This window comes from Nylanderia fulva, unplaced genomic scaffold (genome assembly GCF_048542155.1).
Source record: "Nylanderia fulva isolate GAGA-0341 unplaced genomic scaffold, ASM4854215v1 Scaffold165, whole genome shotgun sequence".
In the NCBI taxonomy this organism is placed as follows: Eukaryota; Metazoa; Arthropoda; class Insecta; order Hymenoptera; family Formicidae; genus Nylanderia; species Nylanderia fulva.
In genome coordinates this window covers 172,596-199,528 of record NW_028189890.1, presented here as the reverse complement: position 1 = coordinate 199,528, position 26,933 = coordinate 172,596, and the positions used below count along the sequence as shown (strand labels likewise).

The 26,933-nt window shown below is 38.8% G+C and overlaps 5 protein-coding genes across 5 annotated transcripts; 4 read left to right on the top strand and 1 right to left on the bottom strand.

Moving 5' to 3' along the window:
• The first annotated feature begins 39 nt into the window (after window positions 1-39).
• Window positions 40-9,818, top strand: LOC146723845 (uncharacterized). The gene is given in 4 exon segments (XM_085480999.1): window positions 40-231; window positions 569-810; window positions 9,135-9,690; window positions 9,693-9,818. Coding segments are annotated over 4 exon segments (1,116 nt in total).
• A 1,294-nt stretch (window positions 9,819-11,112) lies between these two features.
• LOC146723844 (uncharacterized) lies at window positions 11,113-11,696 on the top strand. Its single transcript, XM_085480991.1, has one exon. It carries the CDS (start codon window positions 11,113-11,115, stop codon window positions 11,686-11,688), a length of 576 nt encoding a protein of 191 aa, XP_085337117.1. The 3' UTR covers window positions 11,689-11,696.
• A 1,755-nt stretch (window positions 11,697-13,451) lies between these two features.
• LOC146723843 (uncharacterized) lies at window positions 13,452-14,954 on the bottom strand. The gene is made up of 2 exons (XM_085480998.1): window positions 14,690-14,954; window positions 13,452-14,539 (listed from the first exon to the last, which is right to left on the bottom strand). The coding sequence occupies exons 1-2, from the start codon at window positions 14,952-14,954 to the stop codon at window positions 13,875-13,877; spliced, it is 930 nt and encodes a 309-aa protein (XP_085337124.1). The 3' UTR covers window positions 13,452-13,874.
• A 1,158-nt stretch (window positions 14,955-16,112) lies between these two features.
• On the top strand, window positions 16,113-18,000 carry LOC146723842 (uncharacterized). Its single transcript, XM_085480997.1, has 3 exons — window positions 16,113-16,274; window positions 16,939-17,355; window positions 17,584-18,000. Exons 1-3 carry the CDS (start codon window positions 16,113-16,115, stop codon window positions 17,998-18,000), a joined length of 996 nt encoding a protein of 331 aa, XP_085337123.1.
• Window positions 18,001-19,015: 1,015 nt separating this feature from the next.
• LOC146723841 (uncharacterized) lies at window positions 19,016-19,850 on the top strand. Its single transcript, XM_085480996.1, has 2 exons — window positions 19,016-19,137; window positions 19,280-19,850. Exons 1-2 carry the CDS (start codon window positions 19,085-19,087, stop codon window positions 19,848-19,850), a joined length of 624 nt encoding a protein of 207 aa, XP_085337122.1. The 5' UTR covers window positions 19,016-19,084.
• Window positions 19,851-26,933: the final 7,083 nt, after the last annotated feature.

The following is a 26,933-nucleotide window of genomic DNA, read 5'->3' as shown; positions in this document are numbered from 1 at the left end:
ATTGCATGGTGTTCGAAGTGGAGTACTTCCCCCAACAAGATGTCGAGACCTCCGTGCTTTGATGGAATGATTACGACTGTGGAAGCAATTTTATCAATGTATCATTCCATCAAACAACACTATCTGGATTTCAAGCTTGCCACTGTACTATGCAACCAAGATTCTGTAGAACATACATTTGGAAAAATTAGAGGACGTGGAGGATTCAACCGTAATCCAACTGCCAGAATGGTACGGTTAACGTTGCGGCGAAAATAACAGTATTCCATTACAAGAAGAATGTACTTATTTAACTGAAATGGATGACGACGCTGATAATCTCATTGCGACAGCCTTTGAAGAAATTACAAAATATTCAGAACAAAATTATTCTGACAATTTAGAAATAATAAAGACCAACAAGAAAGATGTAAATTTAGAAACAGAGGCATATGAAGTAAATGCAATTTCATATTTTGCTGGTTATATTGCTCGCTACGGTTACAAGAATACAAAGTGCGACAGCTGCCGTGAAAAAAATTTGAAAACACCGATGGAAAAATCAAACGATAATGAAATCTATATTCAGCTACGCAAATATGAACATCAAGATGAAGATGATCCTGAAGTACAATGGCTATCAAGGCCAACGGATTCATTTTTGAATATTATTACTCTACAACTTGAAGCAATAAATTCATATTACAAGACGTATTGGCACTTAAAAGATGTGAAGAAAAAGCTCCTTGAGATTTGTGTAAAATACGTCCAACACGCTAATGAAGATTGGTTTAACGAGAACAACGAGTGTTATCAACATAGAATTGAAATGTTAGACTTTATGTTAAGAGTCAAGATATATGCAATTACAAAAAAAAAATAACAATGGAGGAAGAGAAGAAATAAATATAGCATTTAAAAGATTAAAAGAAATAAAGACAAAATGTCAAAAACTAAAGAACATAAAACATATGTAAAATTGCCATATTACATGTATAAAACGATCGCGGCTCTTTGAGCGATACGATCTGACTTACTTTACATTTACTCGCGGCATTTAATGCGGAACGAGTAAAACGATCGCGGCTCTTCGAGCGGTACGATCTCATTTCTCTTACATTTACTCGCGGCATTTAATGCGGAACGAGTAAAACGATCGCGGCTCTTCGAGCGGTACGATCTCACTTCTCTTACATTTACTCGCGGCATTTAATGCGGAACGAGTAAAACGATCGCGGCTCTTCGAGCGGTACGATCTCACTTCTTTTACATTTACTCGCGGCATTTAATGCGGAACGAGTAAAAAATATGTAAAAATTCGCGGCCTTATGGCGGATCGAATAAGGGAGACAATTTGGAATTTTTTTAAATTTAAACATAATTTTTTACTATTTTATATATTTTATATATTAGCAAATATTATGTTTATATTTTAAAAAATTCCGAATTGTGTCAATTGGCCTCCACGTGGCGTCTCCTGGAAATGCTGTATAAGTAGCTAACAATTGACACACACGCACACACACCCAGATAGCCACAGTAATTATTATGACATCATTTTGATGTCAAAATGCATCATTTGCCAACAAAATAATGCATTTTGATGTCATAATAATTACTTTGGCTATCTGGGCACATTATTATATTTTAGTTATTTTTCTTTTTATTTTATTGCACTTAATATTATTATATTTTAATGATAAATTATTAAATTAAGGCCATGTGTAACGAGCAATACGATATTATTTTATTATTGAGAAGAAAATTCTTAATTTGAAATAATAATTATACAAACGTTTCGAGCTCTACTTGCTCCTCTTCAGTGCGCAAAAAAATAGTGATAATAAATAACGATAATAAATAAATACATAAAATTCTAATAAAAAATCCGCAATACATAGTCAATATAAGTTAAATAGTTGAGTCATAGTTAAAACGCAAAATATATTTACAATGAATTGAGACCATTAAAATAGTTCAACAAAGTAAGAACCCAATTAGAAGCAGAATGATTCCTCCGGTTATTCATAAAATATATTAGAATTATTAATAAAAACTTGGAGTGACACTTATACATTACTCCAAATGAACCACTTATCGTTATTTGACGAAAGTCCCTCGATCTGGCAATGATTATGTTCATCCTCTCCAAATTATTTGATATTTGTTAACTGAATTTAAAGAATTTATTCAATTGTAAAATAGGATTCCACTAATGTGTATGTGAAAAAAAGATTAAAAATTATAAATTAACTAACTACTAAAATATTGAACCTTTATGCTTACAAATTGTTCCGAATAACTTGAGATGACGATGCTTCTAATTGTTGTTGGCCTTATTGTTAGTACTTGACTGTTGTCTAGTCTTTTAAAAAGTCGAATAAATAGGTGTCAGATCTCACAAAATAAACATTTACATAAGTCTAAAAATTCGATATTTCTTCTAGAATGTCGAAATACGCGTTGTTAAGCAATTCGGTGTCTGTGTTATTATTTATACCATGCCTTTGTTCCTTGATGTGTATCATTTCCGAGATAAGTCTTTTATAATAATTAGATTCAATATCAAGTATTTTAACGTTATCCCAATCAAAAGCATGTTTTTTATCCATAATATGTTCAGAGACCACAGAATGCTTGGAGGAATCAAATTTAATATTATTCATATGCTCTTTTAGTCTAGTGCGTAATTTTCTTTTGGTTTGCCCAACATACGAAGCTTCACAATCCTTACAATTAATTTTGTAGACAACATTATTATTATTGTTATGCACGTTTTTGTCCTTGTGGACTTTAATTAATTTGTTAAGATTATTTAGATTATTTATTAAGATCATTTCATCTCATTTGACATGTTTCATAACAGACTACATAACAAACATAATAACAAATTTAATTGGCTAATTAAAAAGAAACAAGACGAATATCTGAGAAATATCAAACCGATTAAACTTAGTTATTCCATCAACAAAATAGACATTCCACAATCAACAATTTCAGTAAACAATAATATAAACAAAGACATTGTCATATATCCTAATAAATTCAGAGACAAACATATTAATCCTCTAACCAGTACTAACGAAAAATGGTTTATTAATTTGACTGACACAATAATTCCTACCAATGTCACTAATCTATTACAATTTGGAAGTAAATTCGGCCTGCCGTTTAAGAATGACAAAAAGTTGGCCATACACGAGTTTATCAAAGATATAGAAGGGAATTCCACTAGTTCTAACATGAAAAATTTAAATACATTACGTAACAATCTGGTTCCACAACTTTCCTATTTTTTACACGGCAAAACTAAGTTTAATTCAACTCATGAAGATTTGATTAGTATGTATAAATATACAAGGAGGTTTTGCCATGATAATCCGGATATTCTTTTTACAAGGGCTGATAAGGGCAACGTAACAGTCGCGATGACAAAAGAATATTACACGAATAAGATGGAAGGTTTACTTGAAGACAATAGCACCTATTCTATCATAAAAAAGAACCCATCCTCCAAAATAGAAAAGGAACTAAACGATATTCTTAAGAAATGGCAAAAAAAAGGGTACATTTCTAATAAAGAATATTACTCACTACGTTCCAGCGACTCCCTTCTTCCAAAATGTTATGGTCTCCCAAAAATACACAAGGAGAATACTCCATTTAGAGTAATTGTGTCATCGATTAATACCACGCTTTACTCGATAGCCACATTTTTACATAAAATCATTTCAAATAGTATTCCTACGGGAAAAAGTAATGTAAATAATAGTTTTGAACTTTACAGCAAGCTAGCGGGTAAGAAAATTGGTGCGGAAGATATTCTAATATTATTAGACGTGGTTTCACTATTCACTAACATTCCGATAGATCTTGCAATAGAAAGTGTGAGCAATAGATGGAATTATATCAATACACATACATTAATTCCAAAAAATGAATTCATTTCCATGGTTAAATTTATATTGTCGTCAACATACTTCACATTCAATGACATTGTATACAAGCAAGTTTATGGCACACCTATGGGTTCCCCGTTATCGCCAATAATTGCTAATATTGTTATGCAAGATCTTGAAGAATCAATAATTAATGAATTGGACATCGGTATTGGAATATATTATAGATATGTAGACGACATTATTATGGTGGCACCAAAGAATAAAATTGATAGCGTATTGAATAAGTTTAATAGTTACAATCAACGACTACAATTTACGATTGAATACGAAATTAATAGAAGCATAAATTTTCTAGATTTAAACATTAAAATAATAGACAACATCATACACTTAGATTGGTTTCAAAAAAAGACATGTTCAGGTAGAGTACTATCTTTTTTATCGAGTCACCCTATGTGCCATAAAATAGGAGTAATTTATAATCTTATTAATAGGGCATTGTTATTATCTCATCCCATATATCATAAGAAAAATTTAGAACTGTGTATTAAAATATTATTGGACAACGGTTACCCTATTCATTTAATCTTTAAAGAAATAAATAAGAGAATAAGAGTTTTAAACAATGGTCAGTTTAACAACAATAGAAAAAAAGAAATTGCAGAAGATAATAGCAAGAAAAAATTTTTCGTCATTCCATACATTAATAACATTTCTGAGACAATAGCATCGACAATAAAAAAATCAGATTTCAGAGTAGGATACCGTTGTCTAAATAATCTTAACAAATTAATTAAAGTCCACAAGGACAAAAACGTGCATAACAATAATAATAATGTTGTCTACAAAATTAATTGTAAGGATTGTGAAGCTTCGTATGTTGGGCAAACCAAAAGAAAATTACGCACTAGACTAAAAGAGCATATGAATAATATTAAATTTGATTCCTCCAAGCATTCTGTGGTCTCTGAACATATTATGGATAAAAAACATGCTTTTGATTGGGATAACGTTAAAATACTTGATATTGAATCTAATTATTATAAAAGACTTATCTCGGAAATGATACACATCAAGGAACAAAGGCATGGTATAAATAATAACACAGACACCGAATTGCTTAACAACGCGTATTTCGACATTCTAGAAGAAATATCGAATTTTTAGACTTATGTAAATGTTTATTTTGTGAGATCTGACACCTATTTATTCGACTTTTTAAAAGACTAGACAACAGTCAAGTACTAACAATAAGGCCAACAACAATTAGAAGCATCGTCATCTCAAGTTATTCGGAACAATTTGTAAGCATAAAGGTTCAATATTTTAGTAGTTAGTTAATTTATAATTTTTAATCTTTTTTTCACATACACATTAGTGGAATCCTATTTTACAATTGAATAAATTCTTTAAATTCAGTTAACAAATATCAAATAATTTGGAGAGGATGAACATAATCATTGCCAGATCGAGGGACTTTCGTCAAATAACGATAAGTGGTTCATTTGGAGTAATGTATAAGTGTCACTCCAAGTTTTTATTAATAATTCTAATATATTTTATGAATAACCGGACGAATCATTCTGCTTCTAATTGGGTTCTTACTTTGTTGAACTATTTTAATGGTCTCAATTCATTGTAAATATATTTTGCGTTTTAACTATGACTCAACTATTTAACTTATATTGACTATGTATTGTGGATTTTTTATTAGAATTTTATGTATTTATTTATTATCGTTATTTATTATCACTATTTTTTTGCGCACTGAAGAGGAGCAAGTAGAGCTCGAAACGTTTGTATAATTATTATTTCAAATTAAGAATTTTCTTCTCAATAATAAAATAATATCGTATTGCTCGTTACACATGGCCTTAATTTAATAATTTATCATTGTTTTTATTGTCATACGAGCTTGAGCATTGGTATGTGATGTTTTGATTAGGTATTAATTTTGCATTATTATATTTTGATATTTATTGTAAAATGTAATTTTTATAAATATATAAAAATGTGATTTTAGAAAATAAGCGATTTGTTTTATGTATTTATAAAACAAATTGTTTAATTTAAAAAATCACATTTTTATATATTTGTAAAACTAACATTTTACAATACCTATTGAAATAAAATAATAAGTACAATAAAATAATAAAATAAAATAACTAAAAATAATCAGTTTTTTTAATTTTACAATATTATGATATAAAAAAAAATTAAACTTTATTTATTTATATTATTATATATTTATTTATTTATATTATTATTTATAAAAATTATTATTTATAGAAAAAAATTAAAAATTGTAATTAAAAACAATTGTTCGGCTTCCTCTTCCTCCTCGTCTCATTCCTCTTCCTCCTCGTCTCATTCCTCTTCCTCCTCTTCTCATTCCTCTTCCTCCTCTGCTTTCCATATTTCTTCTTTCTCCATCTCCTTCGCTTCTTTCATCTCTATATTCTTTCCTACGCGCAGACCATTTATATCTATAAAGCATAGAGAGATTTTATTTATTTAATTTTTTTATACATATATAAAACTGTTTATTTCATTTATTTATTAATATTTAGAGAGACAATATTATACTGCATGTATGCGTAAATGCTGTATTATATTCTAGCTTGAAAAAATATATACAGGGTGTCCGGTAACTAACGGACCAATGATTAAGGGCGGATTCTCTGGCCAATTTGGAGACGATTTTTCCTTAGCAAAAATGTTGAGAAGTCAATAATTTTCGAGTTATAAGCGATTGAAAAAAATGGGTTTTTTAAAACTAAACGTTTTGGAGTTAAAAGTCTAACATAATTACATTCTTCAGTTAATTTCAGGTAGAGTTTACTATAATAAAATTTTAATTTGAGGCTTAATTATAAAGATACATAATGACAAATATTGGAAAGTTGTAAAAATTAAATGACCTTTTTCGACATTTTCGCTGAGGAAAAATCGTTCCCAAATTGACCAAAGAATGCATTTGTGATCGTTGGTCCGTTAGTTACCGGACACCCTGTATGTATATATATATATATATATATATATCAGAGATGCTGATTAAATATATAATTACTTTTTAAATTAGTAGGTATACTATGGGAGTTCTAACTCAGGGGCAATGAGGGGGGTGCGGGGTGGGGGGGGGGGGAAATCGGGGGCGAGGGGGGTGACGTCACGCGGGGGGGGGGGGGAGGGGGTCTTATCAGTAGATAAGCTTATCTTTGTTTATAAACATATCAGATAACCTGATAAGGGGATCATGTTACCTGATATATTTATAAACAAGATAAGATAAGGGGATCATGTTACCTGATATGTTCATAAACAAGATAAGATAAGATAAGCGGCGTCTTTGAGCGGTATCAAAGTTTTCATAAATTTTCTCCGAAGATAAGATAAAAATTCTGCGAATGGCTGCCGCATTTCGAGCGCTGACAATCAAGGGGGTTGCGTTTCTTCCCCCATACGTTATCTGTATTTTTCTAAGAAATATAATTAAATTCTAAGAAGGGCCGCTTGAATCCGAGCGCCAACAATCAGTTCTCTGAAAATCTAAGATAATCAAATTTTAAGAAGGGCCACCGCTTGGTATACGCCGACAATCAAGGGGGTTGATACATGATCTATACATATATTTCTAAGAAATATCAGCGGGTAAAGTTTCAGGGCGAACAAGTTGCTGCCTGCAACCTCGCCGCTTGCGGCCTCGCTGCCTGCAATCTCACCGCTTGCGGCCTGCGACATGTTTTTGCATGGGATTGTATATCACCCTCGCGGTACCTCCCCAATAAGCGGCGGTTCTTTATTGTTTATCTTAGGAAGAAATACCAGCGCCGATAACCAGCGGCTGCAGGAATTTATAAACAAAACAAGCGCCGAAAATTTACGTCATCTAAATTTTTCTCGTTCGTACGTTGACGAACAAAGGGTTGATCGGGGATATATAATGAGGACCGATGCAGCTGCCGGACCATAGTACCACTGGCGAGCGCATGCTTCATTCGAGGTGCAAGAAAAAAAGTTTAGTGTGCAAAGAAGTTTTTTTGTAATAAGTGTGAAAAAGTGAATTTTTTACAAAAATGGAGAACGTTGAGCGCGACCTGTTGGAGCGTTCCCGCCAAGTCGCCACCTTAGGCGAATATTTCGGATGGCTGCAAGAGTGCGAACGGATTTATCGAAGAGCTGGAAGAACGCAGCCGTGCCAAGCGTCCGCGTCTCTCGATTGGACATAGGCAATCTCTCGTGGCGAGAATAGCGCGACTCGAGGGTGCGAAGGTGCGCTTGCAGAGACAATATGTCGGTGAATCCATGCCTTAGTGGCTGGCGGATTTAGTGGTGGCGGCAATAACGCGCAAAGACTCGTTTGGCGCGAGATCGATACGGCGTTCGATAGCCGTATACTGACCGGTGCGGTAATTAACGCAGACTATATCGAACCGCGTCAATTTTTGGAAAATGCCAAAGACATTGTAGTCGAGAACGTGGAGAATGTGCTGCAGAGACACGCCAGTGTAAAAGTGAACACTGTTTTCAACGGTGAATTTGTGTCCGGTGACAAGCGCTGCCAATAAAAGTATTAACTACGAGAAACTTTGAACTCTTTCGCACGTCCGATGTACGCGAGTGGTACGAGCGCCGCGTAATCGAGCCCACGCTAGCATCGCTAGAAGAGTTCCAGGAACGCGATAGCGGCTGGGCATTGTCGCGGATAATAGATTTGACAGTAAATATCAACAAGTATAATCCAATGCGCGCGGGATGTCATGTCAAATTACCGCAAAAAATTATGGCAAAGAGAGCGGTTGTTAATGTGCTATCAGCAGACAATGCGTGTTTCGCATGGTCAGTGGTAGCCGCTCTTTACCCTGCTGAAATAAACACGGGTCGAGAATTCTCTTATCCACATTACACAACAGTGTTGAATCTCCAAAACATTGAGTTTCCAGTGACTGTGAATCAAATTAAAAAATTCGAACTTGCAAACGACATCTCCGTAAACGTGTACATCATCGAGAACGAGAACATCGTCCCGTTGCGTCTTTCGGAAAAAAAGAAGGACAAGCACGTCAATCTGCTGTACGTGGAGGACGAAAACAGCGTTGGACATTTCGCGTGCATAAAAAATCTGTCTCGTCTCGTGAGCTCGCAACTGAGCAAACACAATGGTCAAAAATTTATTTGCGATCGGTAAGTATATAGTAAACTTAAATTATATTTTAATTAAATTTTCATTAAATTTTCATTAAATTTTTACAGATGTTTACACTATTTCGGAGCGGCGGATAAATTGCAGGCGCATACGGAAGATTGCGGGAAACTGAACGACTGCGCTATTCGGTTGCCGAGCGAGAATGACAAGTGGCTCAGCTTCGACAATTACACGAGGAAGGAGCGGCTGCCGTTTGTAGTGTACGCCGACCTCGAGTGTGTTTTGGCAAAGACCGAAGATGCCAAAAATCATCAACACCATCAAGTGTTCAGCATCGCGTATTACGTACAGTGTTCGTACGACAGTTCGTTGTCCGCGTACAATTCCCGCCGTAGTGTCGATTGCGTCGCATGGTTCGCCGAACAGCTTAAAAATTTAGCAATCCGCGTAAAAAATATTTTAACGACCAATGTCCCCATGGTAAATTTAACGCCTGACGAGTGGTTAAAATTTCGCACCGCGACGCATTGTCACATTTGTAAAAAACCGTTTGACGAAGACGATACACGCGTCCGCGATCATTGCCACCTCACCGGGCGGTACAGGGGTCCTGCGCATTCAAATTGTAACTTAAATTACAAAGAATCATTTTGTATCCCTATAGTCTTTCACAATCTGTCTGGCTACGACGCACATTTTATTATCGAGGACATAGCCACAGCGTTCGAAGGGGAAATCGAATTACTGCCGATAACAAAGGAAAAATACATTTCATTCTCGAAGACTGTTAAATTGACACAAGATAATAATTTGAAAAATTATATTAAATTACGCTTTATCGATTCATACAAGTTTCTCAGTGCTAGTCTCGACAAATTAGCGTCATTTTTGGATAAAGAAAAACTAAAAATTTTACATTCGGAATATCAAAATTTAACTAGTGAAAAATTCAATTTATTGACACGGAAGGGCGTCTTTCCGTACGAATACATTGACTGCGTGGACAGATTACAAGACACACGTTTATCGCCGCGCTCATTTTACAGTTCCTTAACCGGCGACACAGTATCCGAGAGTGATTACGCGCACGCCGAGACCGTCTGGAGCCGATTCTCCCTTCGAACGCTAGGCGAATATAGCGATTTATATTTAAAAATTGATGTCTTGTTATTGGCCGATATATTTGAGAATTTTTGCGATAGTTGTATAAAAAGTTACGGACTCGATCCCGCGTATTATTATACTCTCCCCGGATATACATGGGACGCCATGTTAAAACATACGAATATAAAATTTGAATTATTAACAGACATTGACATGGTAATGTTTGTCGAACGAGGTATACGCGGCGGCCTTAGTCAATGTTCAAGTCGATACGCACAGGCAAATAACAAGTACATGCAATCATACGATCCATCGAAACCCTCATCGTACCTCATGTATTTTGATGTAAATAATTTGTACGGATGGGCAATGTGTCAACCATTGCCATATGCCGATTTTCGGTGGGTCGACGATATATCGAATTTTGACGTATCATCTATCGCGTTCGATTCACCTATAGGCTATGTTCTCGAAGTAGATTTAGAGTATCCGCAGCATCTTCATGACGCGCACATTGACCTACCGTTTTGCCCGACGCGCGATAAGCCGCCCGGCAAGCGGGAATATAAACTCCTAGCAACGCTTTACGATAAGAAGCGCTACGTAATTCACTATCGTAATCTGCAGCAGTGCACGCGCCACGGGCTACGCATAACAAAAATATATCGCATACTACAATTCACGCAGTCAGCGTGGCTTCAAAAATACATCGAACTCAACACGCAGTTTAGAACACAAGCGAAAAACAATTTTGAAAAAAATTTATATAAATTGATGAATAATGCGGTATTTGGCAAGACGATGGAAAATGTGCGCAATCATGTGGATGTAAAATTATTAACAAAATGGGACGGACGGTACGGTGCGGAAGCAATGATCGCTAAACCAAATTTTCATAGTACTAGCATATTTTCGGAAAAATTAGTTGCCATAGAATTACGCAAACTCGAAGTTAAAATCTACAAACCAATCTACGTCGGCATGTGCATACTCGACCTATCAAAAGTATGTCTTTATGAATTTCACCACGAATACATGTCACCGCTCTATCGTGACAATTGTAGAGTAATGTACACCGACACGGATAGTTTAATATATCAAATTAAATGTCAGGATGTCTATGAAAATTTGAAACGTGACATCGCTCGATTCGATACCAGCGATTACGCCGCGAATAATGCGTACGGTATACCGCTCGCGAATAAAAAGGTGCCGGGTCTGATGAAAGATGAGAATAACGGCGCGATAATGACCGAATTCGTCGGGCTTAGAGCAAAAATGTATGCTTTGCGGGTGGATGGTAAAAAGGACACTAAAAAGGCAAAAGGTGTCAAAAGTAACGTCGTAGCGCGTAGTATAACATTCGACGATTATACACGCTGTCTTAATGACGAGATTGAAATGACGCGTCAACAGTCATGTATAAGATCGAAATTGCATAAAGTGTATACCATCAGCGAGACGAAAATTGCTCTAAGTCCCTACGACGACAAGCGGTATGTCGTACCTGATTCGACCGACACCTTGCCGTGGGGACATTATCGAATACCATTGTAAATAAATTATATTGTGAGGATGTATTAATGAGAATTATATATATTTTGTTATATATTTCATATATTTCATATGTTATACAATATATATATTGTTATACAATGATTGAATAAAATACATTAAATAACATTGTTTTTATGTATCCAAGAGTTGTGCAAACTGTCGAATCCCAGCCATTTCACATAAACCTCGTCACCCCTCCTGCGCAGTATTTTCTCCACGAGGTACACATCCGGATAATTTGCACGATGCAGCTCATGCTCGTAAAACGCTCCAACGATAGATATCTTGCGATAATCCTCGAGTAGATATGTTACGGGATTAGTATGCTGCACTTTAACAATCCTAAACACCTCGGTTGTCCAATTTGGCGTGTATCCTTTCTCGAAAAGTTGTTTGTACTTGCTGACGCGTACCTGATCACCTACTTTGAACTTTGCCGGGCCCGCGATTTTTACACGATTGTACACGGTAGCCAAGAGTCTTTCGGCGATCGCGGGGGTAACGTCGGCGGGTCGCATACCAATTGTTCGATGCTTGCGTCCGTTGTAATCTGATACGAGACGTGGCAGCATGTCGAACCACTTGTAAGTACCATTCAGCGTAAACATCTTCCACATGTCGTTCTTTAGCGTGCGATTGAATCGTTCGACGACCGACGCCTTCAATATCGAATATGTAGAATAGTGATTAATGTCATGTCTTCGCATAAGTCGTTGCACATCGGCGTTGTAAAATTCCTTTCCGTTATCGGTTTGCATGTTTTTCGGGCATCTCTTGCTATCTCAAATTATCTTGGCGATTGCGTCAGCTGTCTCGCTTCCTCTTTTACTCTTGAGTGGTACAGCCCACGCATACTTGCTCAACACATCGATGACGGTGAGTATGTAGTGGTAACCTCTGTTGAAACGGGAGTACGGACGCATCTCGACAATGTCGGCTTGCCACAGATCATCGTATCCTCGCACTATGACATGTCTTCGAGGGAAATTTTTTCTCGCTGACGCGTGCAACTTGTTTACCAACTGCCGTCTCTTCAAACTATGTTGCTCGTTGTTATTTTCACTATTCATTCTCGTTTTTTCGGGTTCTTTCGGGTTCGTGCCTCGTTGTTTCAGGTTCTTTCGGGTTCGTGCCTCGTTCTTTCGGGTTCGTGCCTCGTTGTTTCGGGTTCGTGCCTTGTTCTTTTGGGTTCTTTCGGGTTCGTTGTTTCGGGTTTTTTCGGGTTCGTGCCACGTTGTTTCGGGTTTGTGCCTCGTTGTTTCGGGTTCGTGCCTTGTTGTTTCGGGTTAAATTCTCGTTCTTTTGGGTTGTTTCGGGTTAAATTCTCGTTGTTTCGGGTTCTTTCGGGTTCGTTCACTCACGTCCTTGGCCCATTCAAAAATCGTTCCTGACTCGATCACAGCCTCGTCCCAAGTCGTTTCTGATACGTTCATAGCCCGCCTTGGCCCGTTCGCAGCCGTCCCTGACCTGTTCGCAACCCTTACTGAGTTGTTGATAGCCTTTTATGTAACCTTTAAGGACTTGTTCGTAGCCTCGTTCGCAACCCTGTTTGACATGATCGTAACCTCGATCGTAGCGGTCGCGTTCACCACCGTTTCCAGGTCGTTCACTGCTGCTTCCGGGTCGTTCACTGCTGCTTCCAGGTCGGTCACTGATGCCACTCATTGTTGTTTGGTAGCACGCTGATAATCCTTCGTAGCTGTTCAACAATTGTTTGCAACCACTCGAGAATCCTTTTTAGACGTTTCACAACTGTTTGATAGACGTTTCTGAGCCAACCGCTCATTAGATGTCTGAGGTAGTGTTTGGCGCACGCAGAAGCTCTTTTATCGCAGTTTCCAACGCTCGTACATCCTTCTCTAACGCAGCCAGCTTCTCATCTGACTCTTTCTGTTGGATCATCAATGTTTTAAAGCACTCTTCCAGGTACAATTTGTTGACGACATCGGTATCCGCCTCAGGTTGCGCTACACGGCGAATCTTGCGCGATCTCGCGTCATAATCTGTAGCGACGCGATGCAGAGCGTTTTTGCGCACGCATTTTCTAATCAATCTATACCATTGATCGTTTGTGCCAGGGGTTGCATCATTTCTCCTCTCGAATAATCCAAATTTATTGATAGACATTTTTTCAATGCTTTGTAAAGTGTCACACGATGAACTGAATAGATTGTCGGGAACCTTGTTTAATTTATAATAATGCCCGCTTCCCGCAGTTCCTCGATAATCGACAAGATCTCGTTGTCATGCGCGTTGTTGCCAGCTTGGTGCGAAGCATCGAGTAATCGTAGGCGATCCACTAGCTCGTTGGGGTCGTCCCAGTGCACGTAATCAATCTTATTGTTGGTTAGCGTCATAGCGCGAGGCATTCCCATGCCAGATTTTGGGTCGTCCGATTCCACCCGCGTCAACGGTGCGATTATATATTTGTACTTGTCCCCCTTGCTACTCTTCACACGGCCTTGCACATCAAAATTGCGTTTATGCGCATTTGTCGCCAATAATATGCGCTTGTATTTTTGCAAATCATCCTCCTGGTAATCAGGTCTTTTCTTGAAGATCAACTCGTACAATCCGGGCGTTCCAATATACCGCGTGTCGCCTATGATTATATTGTCATCTTTGTCAATCGCGAATCGCTTGTTTCCAATGCGCATTTCATTTTCGCCGAAGTAGACTCCGTATACATTATCAATTTCTTTCTTCTCATCAGCACCGAGGAGAGCGTCCATATACTTTTGTCCTAATGGCCCCCAATCCTTTCGCATCATTTGTCGACCTTCCGACGATCTTAACCAGTGTCGAAGGGATATTTCGGGCGGGTTACGCGTGGTTTCGAAAACATTTTCGTCTACGAGTGTTTTGGGTATCACAGGTTGTGCGTTTTTCGGTGTAGATGTTGTCGGCAATGAAGCGTCCAATGGCTTCGAAATATCATATTTTCTTTTTTTCAATGTCTCCTCCTCCTCCTCTTTATATCGCTTGATGGTTTTATGTTTACTCTTTTTCGGTGTTTCCCCCGCATACCGTGTCTCGATCTTCACACCGTCGTCGTCGTCGTCGGTGTTAGGCTCGTTTTTCACCGAAATCGTTGCGTTGTCGACAATCTTTTGTAGCGGCTCGATAATAGGTTTAAAGTGAGTCTTGACGGCGAAATCATCATCGATCTTTCCGGTCTTCAGAGCGCGGTGTTTCTTGCGGATCGATTCGGCCGTCTTCGCAATCTCCTTGGCAACCTTTTCACGCTCGCGAATATTATCAGCCATGTCGGCAGCACTCTCTCTAGAGTTTCTCTCGACTGGGAGGATTGTTGGCGACGACTAATGGCTCTGCGGTATCGCGAACTCGTTAAATCCTTTTCTGTATCGCCCGTTTGAAAGCGAGCTGTCCTTGTCTATCACTAGAAATCCATACTTTTGTTGCCAACATGTACGACATAAATTACTGAAATCCTCATACGACATGTCGGTATTCACGTGATCGTTGTACACGTGCTTCAAATTGGTGGCGTCCTGTTTAAACAGGATTAGCAGGTTCGCGTTGTCGCGTATAAGATGTTTCGGCATTCTCGCGTATGTCTGACAGAGATAGAAGCAGTCGATGTTCGAGTGGCGCCCCATTGAGAAGTACTCTCTTATCGTATCTTGCTTGTCGCATGCCACGTCATTAAAGACAAAAATTGAATTTGGACATGCCTCGCTCGGTGGAATGACGTCACTGTTATTTGAGAATGTAAAGTAGCCGATTTCGTCAATCGGCGTCAATAAATCTTCCAAATAGCGATATTTCGGCTGTTGCAGCGATTTCGAGTACACGTACACGTTCTCGAAACGCACACCGTGCGGACTTTCCAGCAGGCTTATCAACACGTTGGTTTTACCGCAGTTTGAGGGGCCGCAAACGATTGCGCGTATAGTTGTCGGTAGCATCGTACCGTGTTTGCGCACACCTTTGTTCACGCTGCAGCGTACTCTGTCGTCGTAATTCATCACTCGTATCGTCAGAGGTTGTTGCACGAATTTCATTTTCTCACTCCCGATTTGACCTCCAACGTCCGCCTATTTATAGCTGCGCGGACTCGCGCTTTGCTCAGTATCGTCTAGAGATTGCAACGGATGTCAACAAAAATAGGCACAGGTGTATTAAATCGTGCGATAAACGCACTTCCGGTCGAGCTTCATATTCCCGGCTATCAATTTTGCGGCCCGGGAACTCGTTTGAAAAAGCGATTGGCTAGAGGTGATCAAGGTGTCAACCCATTGGACGCGGCGTGCCGTGAACACGATATAGCGTACTCTCGGAGCAGCGAACTCGCCGAGAGACACGCGGCGGATAAGGTACTCGCCGAGAAAGCGAAAACTCGCATCGTCGCGAAAAACTCGAGTCTCGGTGAGAGTGCCGCGGCCGCAGTTGTCTGGGCAGCGATGAAAGCCAAGACGAAGCTCGGCATGGGCTTGAAAACGAAAAAGAGGAAGACGAAGAAGAGGGTACTTTCAGCAGCGAAACGAGGCGGATTTTTGCCGATTTTACCAATGCTGGGCACGCTCGGATCCCTGGTTGGCGGAGCGGCTGGCGTAGCAAAAGCGGTAAACGACAATAAAGCCGCGCAACGTCAGTTGCAAGAGATACTACGCCACAATTGCGCCATGGAAGGCCGCGGACTGTATCTCGCCCCTTACAAATATGGACGAGGAGCGAAGAAAAAAAAAAAACGTCAAAAAAACGTTAAAAATGCCGAAAGGTGTAACTACAAATGTGCAATTGCTACAACTTGCAAAACGTATGCACATTCCATACTTTAGAGGTGTATTTATGCGCAATAATTTACCGATAAATGGCGCGCGAGAAAATGAGAGTGGTATCGTTAATCTAGACAGTACAGACGGTCCTGGCACTCATTGGGTGGCGTAGGGATAACAATTAGATTGCACGTACGACGGCGGGCCACCCTCGTGCGACGGGATGCTCGTGTTGAATAAAGACACGAAGAACACAATCAGACCAGCAGCAACATCATTCGCTAATATCAAATCAACTACGAAGAAGAGACTCACCTCGTCAAACGTTGCGTTTTTACAATCTTTGGGATTTGCGGTGCGCGCCATCTGAACAATGACTGAGATTCTTAACATCGAGGAAGAGCCAGTCTTTGACGATCGCATTGTCAAGATTGAGACTCACACATACAACCCGTTTGCCAACACAACATTTGGATACAGCGACGAGATAAGAATACCCATACAACAACAGGATGTATATATATTGCCGTATGAGAGTTTCCTCTACATCGAGGGTGAACTGAGGATAAATCATCCAGTTGAGGGATCCAATGTGATGCTGGGAAATAATTGCGTCGCATTCATGTTTGACGAAATTCGCTATGAGCTCGATGGTGTGGAGATTGATCGCAACAGGAATGTGGGAATAACAAGTCTGCTGAAAAACTATGTAACAATGTCATCCGATAGAAGCGTGATTATGCGAAATGCAGGCTGGGATAGCCCGACTACTGTGAATGGATACTTTAATTTTTGTGTGCCGCTGCACATGTTGCTGGGATTTTGCGAGGATTACAAACGCGTTGTTATTAATGCGCGTCATGAGTTGATCCTAATACGAGCGCGCAACGACAATAATTGCCTATATGGAGATTCTGCACTGGAGCCTGTGATCAACATATTCAAGATACAATGGCGAATGCCACACGTGTTGTTGAGCGAGATTAAGAAGCTGTCGATGCTGCGCGCTCTGGAAAGCGGACGTTACCTCAGCATGGGTTTCCGCTCGTGGGATCTATACGAATTTCCGCTATTGCAGCGTACGACCAAGCATTCGTGGGCCATTAAGACCGCGACTCAACTGGAGAAGCCACGATATGTAATTTTTGCTCTGCAGACAGGGCGTAAAAATGTCATGTCCGAGGATACGAGTCGATTCGACGACTGTAAATTAACCAACGTGAAACTTTATCTGAACTCGGAATGTTATCCGTACGACGATATGAATCTGGATTTCGATAGAAACAGATGGTCGATTCTGTATGACACGTATGCGCGTTTCTGCAAAAATTATTACGGATACGAGTATCTCGAGCCGAGCCTCACCATCACACGGTTTTTACAAAACGGTCCGTTTGTGATTATCAATTGTTCTCGACAAAACGAATCGGTCAAGAGCGCAACGGTGGATGTGAGATTGGAATTTGAGTGTAAAGAGAATATACCTAATAATACCACTGCGTACTGCCTCATCATGCACGATCGTGTGATCCAATACAACCCGTTGACCAACGTTGTGCGCAAAATCACCTAAAAATGTTTACACAACTACGCGTGTGAGGGAGGGGGAAGAGGATACATAATCATGATGATGCGAGATGTCTGATGTTAGTGAAGTAATATCTCTCAACTGACTCACATCGAAGAGATCATGTCCGCACCAACGTTTGTCGACCTGCAAGGATTTATCCTAAACAAGCGATTTATCGTGAAGGAAGCGGCAATCCTGAGAAGAGGATATATCCTGTCGCACTATTTCTTCGCATGCCCTGTGCCATGGAGCGTGCTTATAAAGTCGGAAAGGCGTCAAGCCTCGTGGCTAACTCAACATCATCACAGCTTGCAATGGGAGGATGGAAATGTTCCATACTGCATGGTTCAGCACTTGATTACGGCAGCTATCAATGGCATAAATGAACAAGACGAGGAGGAAGAGTCCTCTCTCGTGTATGTAAAAGGACTCGAAAAGCGAGAGTGGCTTGCCGAAATAGTGGACGATGTGTGCAGCGGTTTCATCATTGAGACCTTGGATGCCATATATGAAGATGTGCCTGCATTAAATAAATTAGATCCCACATATACTCTACGATGTAATAAACATGTAAAAAATTGCGCGTTACAAAATGTATTTAAATTATTTAATTGGTGGTCGGCTAATCGCAACGATCATCCGTTTTTTGAATAAACATATTATTTACATACTATTCTCTTTGTTATTTTTCCTAACCAGATATTTCTAAGAAATCCTTTCTCCTAATATTTTAAAAATTTCTCACGCAATCGTATTTCTAAGAATTTCTTTTACCCCCTCTCCTAATATTTTAAATATTTCTCACGCAATCGTATTTCTAAGAATTCCTTTTACCCCTTCTCCTAATATTTTAAAAATTTGTCTTTCCCTCCAGATATATTTCTAAGAATTCAATTTACCCCTTCTCCTAATATTTTTCTCTTTGTTCTTTCCCTCCAGATATATTTCTAAGAATCCCCTTCTCCTAATATTTTAAAAATGACCGTTACTCGATTATTAGTACCTTATTATACAATCAGTCTTTCGTTGACCGTTCTAACTGACGGTTCACTTTTTAATACCCTCGGTTCAAAGAAGCAGCAGCAGCATGAATTACTACATGCCGAGACATGAAGAAACGTGCGAGAAGAAATGCGACGAGTAAGTATAACTTTTTTTGTATCTTTTATATTTTTTATTTTATTTTATATTTTTTCTATATTCTATATTTAAGGCATTTTACGAGTTATAATTTCTTTTTTTCCTAATTTAGTTTTAATTTTTTTTCCGAATTTTTTTACAGCGTTTCGCTGGAGCCTCGTGCGGTTCGTATACTTGGAAGACGATACGCATTGACGGCAACGGAATTCAAATTCCTCGAAATCGGCATCAGAGTGGATCCGCCGAGTTACGTGGAGATCGCCATAGGAGATCATCGAGGAAAACAGCTAGTACTATCTCTCGAAACGTGGAAAGGACTCTACGAGCAACGCCACGCTATTTACAATTACCTGAACAATGACTCCTCCTCCAACAACGATGTGTATAATTGCATAAGTGTCGGGCCGCTAACAGTGCGATTTCACAAGATAAACGGCACCAAGCTCATAAGTCTCGAATCAGCGGACGTGCGCATGATGATGGTCGAATCGACGTTACATCGTATGTTCGAGCTCGATTCATGTATCGAAATAATGTTCGATCGTTTGACGAGGCTCGTCGCAACGGTTGATATCAAATATACTCAATTCTACAATATTGCATCCACTGTAACGAATGCGAGAGAATTGTCGAATGCGATACGCGCTAGCAATGTCTTCAACATGCACCAACTTGTCGATTGCGAGCTGGTGGCTTTAGTTTTTAATATGTAATTAAACTATATAATTATGTATTAAATATAAGATGAATAAATACTTATATGTATATATCATGGTGTACTTTATTTGCGCGCCACCCGTTACATACTTTGCGAGATATAATTATTGTGTCAAGGACAATGCATTCAGCGAGAAAAAAAAATCGATATTTTTATCTTACGAGATAAGACCATCCATGCTGCGGAAGAATCGATAATTTTATCTTACGAGAGAGAAGACGCAGCGCGTGATAGTAAGAGAGAGATCCAAGCTTGGATTCAGCATGCATTCGAGAGAGATGCGGAAGTGAGAGAGAGATCCAAGCCTGGATTCAGCATGCATTCGAGAGAGAAGACGCAGCACGCATTCGAGAGAGATGCGGAAGTGAGACAGAAGACGCACGCATTCGAGAGAGAGAGATCCAAGCCTGGATTCAGCGCGCGGCGGTATACGAGCTCTCCCGTCGGAGCGAGAGAGAGAGAGGTAGCGCGCGGCGGCAAGAGAGTCGGCGGCTCGGGCCTGCGGCGAGAGAGATCCAAGCCTGGATGTGGCGGCTCGGGCCTGCGGCGAGAGATTCGGCGGCGAGAGAGGCGACGGCGAGAGATGTGAAGGAGAGGAGGAAAAACATTTTTTTTTTATTCATTACTTTTTTATTCATATTTTTTTTACATTAGTTTTTACATTAGTTTTTTACATATTTTTTCTATAAGGAAAGAAGAAGGGAAACATTTTTTTAAATTAATAAACATTTTATTATATTAATATTTTTTTATTTAATATATTACCACCGGCATTAGCACCCGAGGTGTACCGCGTGGAGGTTGCCGGTCGGATTTACACCTCATATGTCAGAGTATGTGCATGTGTGTATGCGTGTGTGTACTTGTACATGTGTTGCAGTAGAGATGAGGACCCCGCGGTTCGTCACTTCCGCGGTATTTAATGACTCCAAACCCTCTCTACTGTGCGTGTAAATAAAAAATAAAAAATAATATATGTAAAATAAAAAAATATAAAAATATAAAAATATAAAAATATAAAAATATAAAAATATAAAAAATATAAAATATAAAAATATAAAAAATATACGGCGACAGCGAGTGAGCAGCGAGAGAGAGAGAGATGTGGCGGCTCGAGGTAGTGGCATCTACACATAGAAATATAATAACAATAATTTAATATTTTATAGATTTTTTTGGTATTTTAATATACTTACAGCCCTGACGGGACAGTGAGAGAGAGGGGGGGGTCGCATCACCCATCGCTGTCATCGGACTCGACATCTGTGCATAGAAATATAATAATTTAATATTTTATATTTTTTTTTTGACATATTATATATATATATATATTTTTGACATATTATATATACTCACGTCCTTGACATGTGGGACAAGCGTTGGCCAGGTAGAACACGTATAGTCTTTCCCGGCAATCCTCGCAACGCAGTTCGGGTACATTTATGTACCGCGATGTTGTGTGTCCCTCGACGGTCGTGATGCTTAGGAATCTGCCCCTGTTTCTCACGAAACAGCGAAAGCAGATCCTGATCATCCCACATGGTGCGACGAATGCCATGACATACGACGCCACAGTGCATACCCTCGCTGTCTCGTCGAGGGATGCAGTGGCGCGTATGCCATACATCCGGGACCTCACCGACTCCCGGACAGCGTTGTCACTATCGTACCCGTCGTCATTGTCATCTTCATCTTCATCGTCATCGTCATCGTCATCGTCATCGTCATCGTCATCGTCATCATCATCGTCATTGTCATCGCCGTCTTCTTCTTCAATGGGTGCGATATCAATGTCCATCTCCTCAATGTCGTCCAGGACGTTGTTCACCTCCCTGTCGTACACAGGGTCGTACACCGCACCATCACTGTCACTGTCGTCGTCGGAGATGGTTATGATCTCCATCTCGTCATCCGGGACGACGACCACCTCCATCTCGTCATCAGGGATGACCACCACCTTCATCTCATTGTCGCTCTTACGCGCTGCGTTCTCCATTTTTTTTTCACAAAAAAACTATTTACTCGCTCACTACTATGCTCGCAAATGTCACCGTACTATGACCCGGCAGTGGCATCGGTCCTCAATATATATCTCGTTCAGCCCTTTGTGCTTTACATGCGATCGAACTTATCTCAGAAAGAAAGATGATCGGTCGTAAAAGAGCAGCCGCTGCAGCAGTTGATTATTGTTTTGTTTACACCTCGTGAAAATATGTCTTGACACATTTACTACAATCCTCTCTTTCACGCGTGATAAAACTTATCTCATAAACACTGCTATACTCTTCGCATATATTGTACACCTATTTTATCACAGAAAAGATAAATAGGCTGCCGACAAAAAATCTGGCGATGATGATGATGATGATGATGACGGTTCTCTCCTATCTGACTCCTCCATTTCTTGGTCAGAATCATTTTCGGATGATTGTGTTTTGCATGACACCGATGGTGAAGGCATGTCCATGTAGCCAAATTCATAGTTGTCCACAGTGAAATAATCGACACAATTTTTGTATCGACGTTGATAACATGCGACTCGCTTGTGTCGCTTAGACGTTCTGGTGCATTTAGATAAATCACCAGCCACTCTTACAATGTCTTCATGCGTTTCCAGGAACTGGGCTACACGTCTTGTATGCGGTTTTCGCACACCAAGTTCGCAATTTCGTACATATTGTACAATTGAAGTCGCCGCTTCACGTTTATTACAAAACGGGTTATCTTTTTTTTCATTGTGACAGCATACCTCGAGATGTCTATACCATCTCTCGGCAGTCTTATAACACCCCTTCTCATGACACTCTGCATGATTTTGCGGTGCGCTCTCCATTTTTGTAAAAAATTCACTTTTTCACACTTATTACAAAAAAACTTCTTTGCACACTAAACTTTTTTTCTTGCACCTCGAATGAAGCATGCGCTCGCCAGTGGTACTATGGTCCGGCAGCTGCATCGGTCCTCATTATATATCCCCGATCAACCCTTTGTTCGTCAACGTACGAACGAGAAAAATTTAGATGACGTAAATTTTCGGCGCTTGTTTTGTTTATAAATTCCTGCAGCCGCTGGTTATCGGCGCTGGTATTTCTTCCTAAGATAAACAATAAAGAACCGCCGCTTATTGGGGAGGTACCGCGAGGGTGATATACAATCCCATGCAAAAACATGTCGCAGGCCGCAAGCGGTGAGATTGCAGGCAGCGAGGCCGCAAGCGGCGAGGTTGCAGGCAGCAACTTGTTCGCCCTGAAACTTTACCCGCTGATATTTCTTAGAAATATATGTATAGATCATGTATCAACCCCCTTGATTGTCGGCGTATACCAAGCGGTGGCCCTTCTTAAAATTTGATTATCTTAGATTTTCAGAGAACTGATTGTTGGCGCTCGGATCCAAGCGGCCCTTCTTAGAATTTAATTATATTTCTTAGAAAAATACAGATAACGTATGGGGGAAGAAACGCAACCCCCTTGATTGTCAGCGCTCGAAATGCGGCAGCCATTCGCAGAATTTTTATCTTATCAAATTTAGATGAAGAAACGCAACCCCCATAGTAATAGATATCCGATTGTCGGCGCTCGAAATGCGGCAGCCATTCGCAGAATTTTTATCTTATCTTCGGAGAAAATTTATGAAAACTTTGATACCGCTCAAAGACGCCGCTTATCTTATCTTATCTTGTTTATGAACATATCAGGTAACATGATCCCCTTATCAGGTAACATGATCCCCTTATCAGGTTATCTGATATGTTTATAAACAAAGATAAGCTTATCTACTGATAAGACCCCCTCCCCCCCGCGTGACGTCACCCCCCTCGCCACCGATTCCCCCCCGCCACGCACTCCCCTCATTGCCCCTGAGTTAGAACTCCCATAGTATACCTACTTAAATTAATTATGACATTTAATTACAAACAGATGTAATCAAATGTAATTAAAATATTTTGAATTGACGATTAATTTTAGAAAGATTAATTAGAGATCGTTACAATGACGATTGATATAAGCTAGATTAATCAAAAATCGCTTAATTAACGATTAATATGATCGAAGTCAATTGAAGGTTATTTAATCGACAATTGATATAAACGAAATTAATCGGAGAGCAATCGATTAAACGATTAATACAAGCTAATTTAATTGAAAGTTTTTCGATTAAACGATTAATATGAGTTAATTTTAATTAGAAGTACTTTAATGGACGATTGAAAAAAAACAGATTCAATCGAAGACAATTTAATTGACAATTGATTTGAGCAGAAACAATTAAAAAGTATATAATTGACAATTAAATATAGCAAATTTAATGCGAATCTCTTTCATTAATGATTGACTTAAGAAAATCGATATAATATCTCTATTTCCATTAATTAACTATGTGTAACAATTAATAAAATTTAAATAAATTTAATCGAAGATGTTTGATTGATGAAAGATATTATAACATGACTGAATTTAAATATTATTTTAAATAATATTTAAATTCAGTCATGTTATAATATCTCATCAATATTATTTTAAATAATATTTAAATTGAGTCATGTTATAATATCATCAATCAAACATCTTCGATTGAATTTATTTAAATTTTATGAATCGTTACACATAGTTAACTAATGGAAATAGAGATATTATATCGATTTTCTTAAGTCAATCATTAATGAAAGAGATTCGCATTAAATTTGCTATATTTAATCGTCAATTATATACTTTTTAATTGTTTCTGCTCAAATCAATTGTCAATTGAATTGTCTTCGATTGAATCTGTTTTTTTCAATCGTCCATTAAAGTACTTCTAATTAAAATTAACTTATATTAATCGTTTAATTGAAAAACTTTCAATTAAATTAGCTTATATTAATCGTTTAATCGATCGCTCTCCGATTAATTTCGTTTATATCAATTGTCAATTAAATAACCATTAATTGACTTCAATCATATTAATCGTTAATTAAGCGATCTTCGATTAATCTAGCTTATATCAATCGTCATTGTAACGATCTCTAATTAATCTTTCTAAAATTAATCGTCAATTCAAAATATTTTAATTAAATCTCTTCATATCATTTGTTCAATTTTAAAAAATTTAATTGTTATTTTGCCAACTCTGATATATATATATATATATAAAATTTAATTCAAAATTTAATAAACATACCTCGCATCACGTTCGACACGTCTTATCCCAGCCCGACGCCGCGTACGGGAATCATCTTCGTCGTGATGTTGATGTTGCTGTTGCTGCTGTTGGTGTTCATCTCTTTCTCGCCTCTCTTCTCTAATAATAAAAGATATTAAAAATATTATATACATACATACATACATACATATATATATATATATATATATATATATATGCGTGCGTGCGTGCGTGTTTGCGCGCATGTACGTGTAATTATATACAAATATAATATTTTAATATTGTATATTTAAACATATGTATAGAACAATATATATATACCTTTCTTCATCTGCTTCATTATCTGCTTCATCATCTGCTGCCTCATCAGTATCTTTTAAAATATTCTCCAACTCTTGCTTCCATTTTTTAATTTTGTTTTCTTTCTCTATCAATTCCTCCAACTTTCTCTTTGCTTCTTTCTTATCCATTCTGTAATAAAAAAAACATTTTTACGTTTGTGCAAATATTTTATGTTTCATATATATATATATATATATATATATATATATACATACAATTCTGTAATATATAAATATATCTTTTCTTGCAGCACGAAGCGAAGGCAGTATCACAAAGACAACGTCGACGCCGAGGACGACGCTGACACCAACGCTGAAGCCGAGGACGACGCCGATACCGACACCGACGCTGACGTCGAAGACGACGCCGACGCCGACTCCGGCGCCAATGATAATGCCGACGTCCACATCGACGGCGATGCCGCCGCCGACCCCGGCAACGATGGACGACGCCGCCGACCCCGGCAACAATGATGATGCCGGCAACGATGACGATGCCACCGCCGACCCCGGCAACGATGATGATGATGCCAACGTCGACTTCGGCAACGATGATAATGCCGACGGCGATGCCGCCGCCGACCCCGGCAACGATGATGACGATGCCGACATCGACACCGACGGCGATGCCGCCGCCGACCCCGGCAACGATGGACGACGCCGCCGACCCCGACAACAATGATGATGCCGGCAACGATGACGATGCCGCCGCCGACCCCGGCAACGATGATGATGATGCCGACGTCGACTTCGGCAACGATGATAATGCCGACGGCGATGCCGCCGCCGACCCCGGCAACGATGATGACGACGCCGACGTCGACACCGACGGCGATGCCGCCGCCGACCCCGGCAACGATGACGATGCCGCCGCCGACCCCGGCAACGATGACGATGCTGTCGCCGACCCCGCCAACGATGATGACGACGCCGACGTCGACACCGACGGCGATGCCGACGACTCCGGCACCGGGAAAAAATGTGAAAAAGGTTAGTTTTATAATATTTTGTTATATTTGTTAGAGAAAAGGAGGGAGACACACGAAATAGAGGTAAAAAGTATGAGACCTTCGTAAAATTTGTATCTTTGTCTATAAAAAAAAGATTGATGTTGAAACTGTGCATATATATATATAATATAATTTGTTATTATGATAATTTTATGAACATCATGTGTATAAAATAATGCATTAAAATTATTTAAAAAATTTAACGAATATTTTAAAAATAGTAAATATGCTTTAACAAAATCATCGTTTAAAGACTCTAAAATTACTTCGGCAGATTTTAATTTATCTTCTACAAGTGAAAGGTGAAACTGTTCATTTTACATAAACATTTTTATCTTCAATAATAATGATCAAAAGACCAAAAGATACATTGTAAATCTACAATCAAAATTTTTTTTAAATACATTAATAACATCTGATGCATCTACAGTCATTCACTTATATTAGGTGTTATGTAATTTATTTTATTTTTTACGAGCATAAAATGATTAATTGAATATTAATTGCAAAAAAATATATCTTTACTGCTAGAGAAGTTTTACTTCAGAATGTAAGCGCATCAATATATTCGACGTATATAAAAAG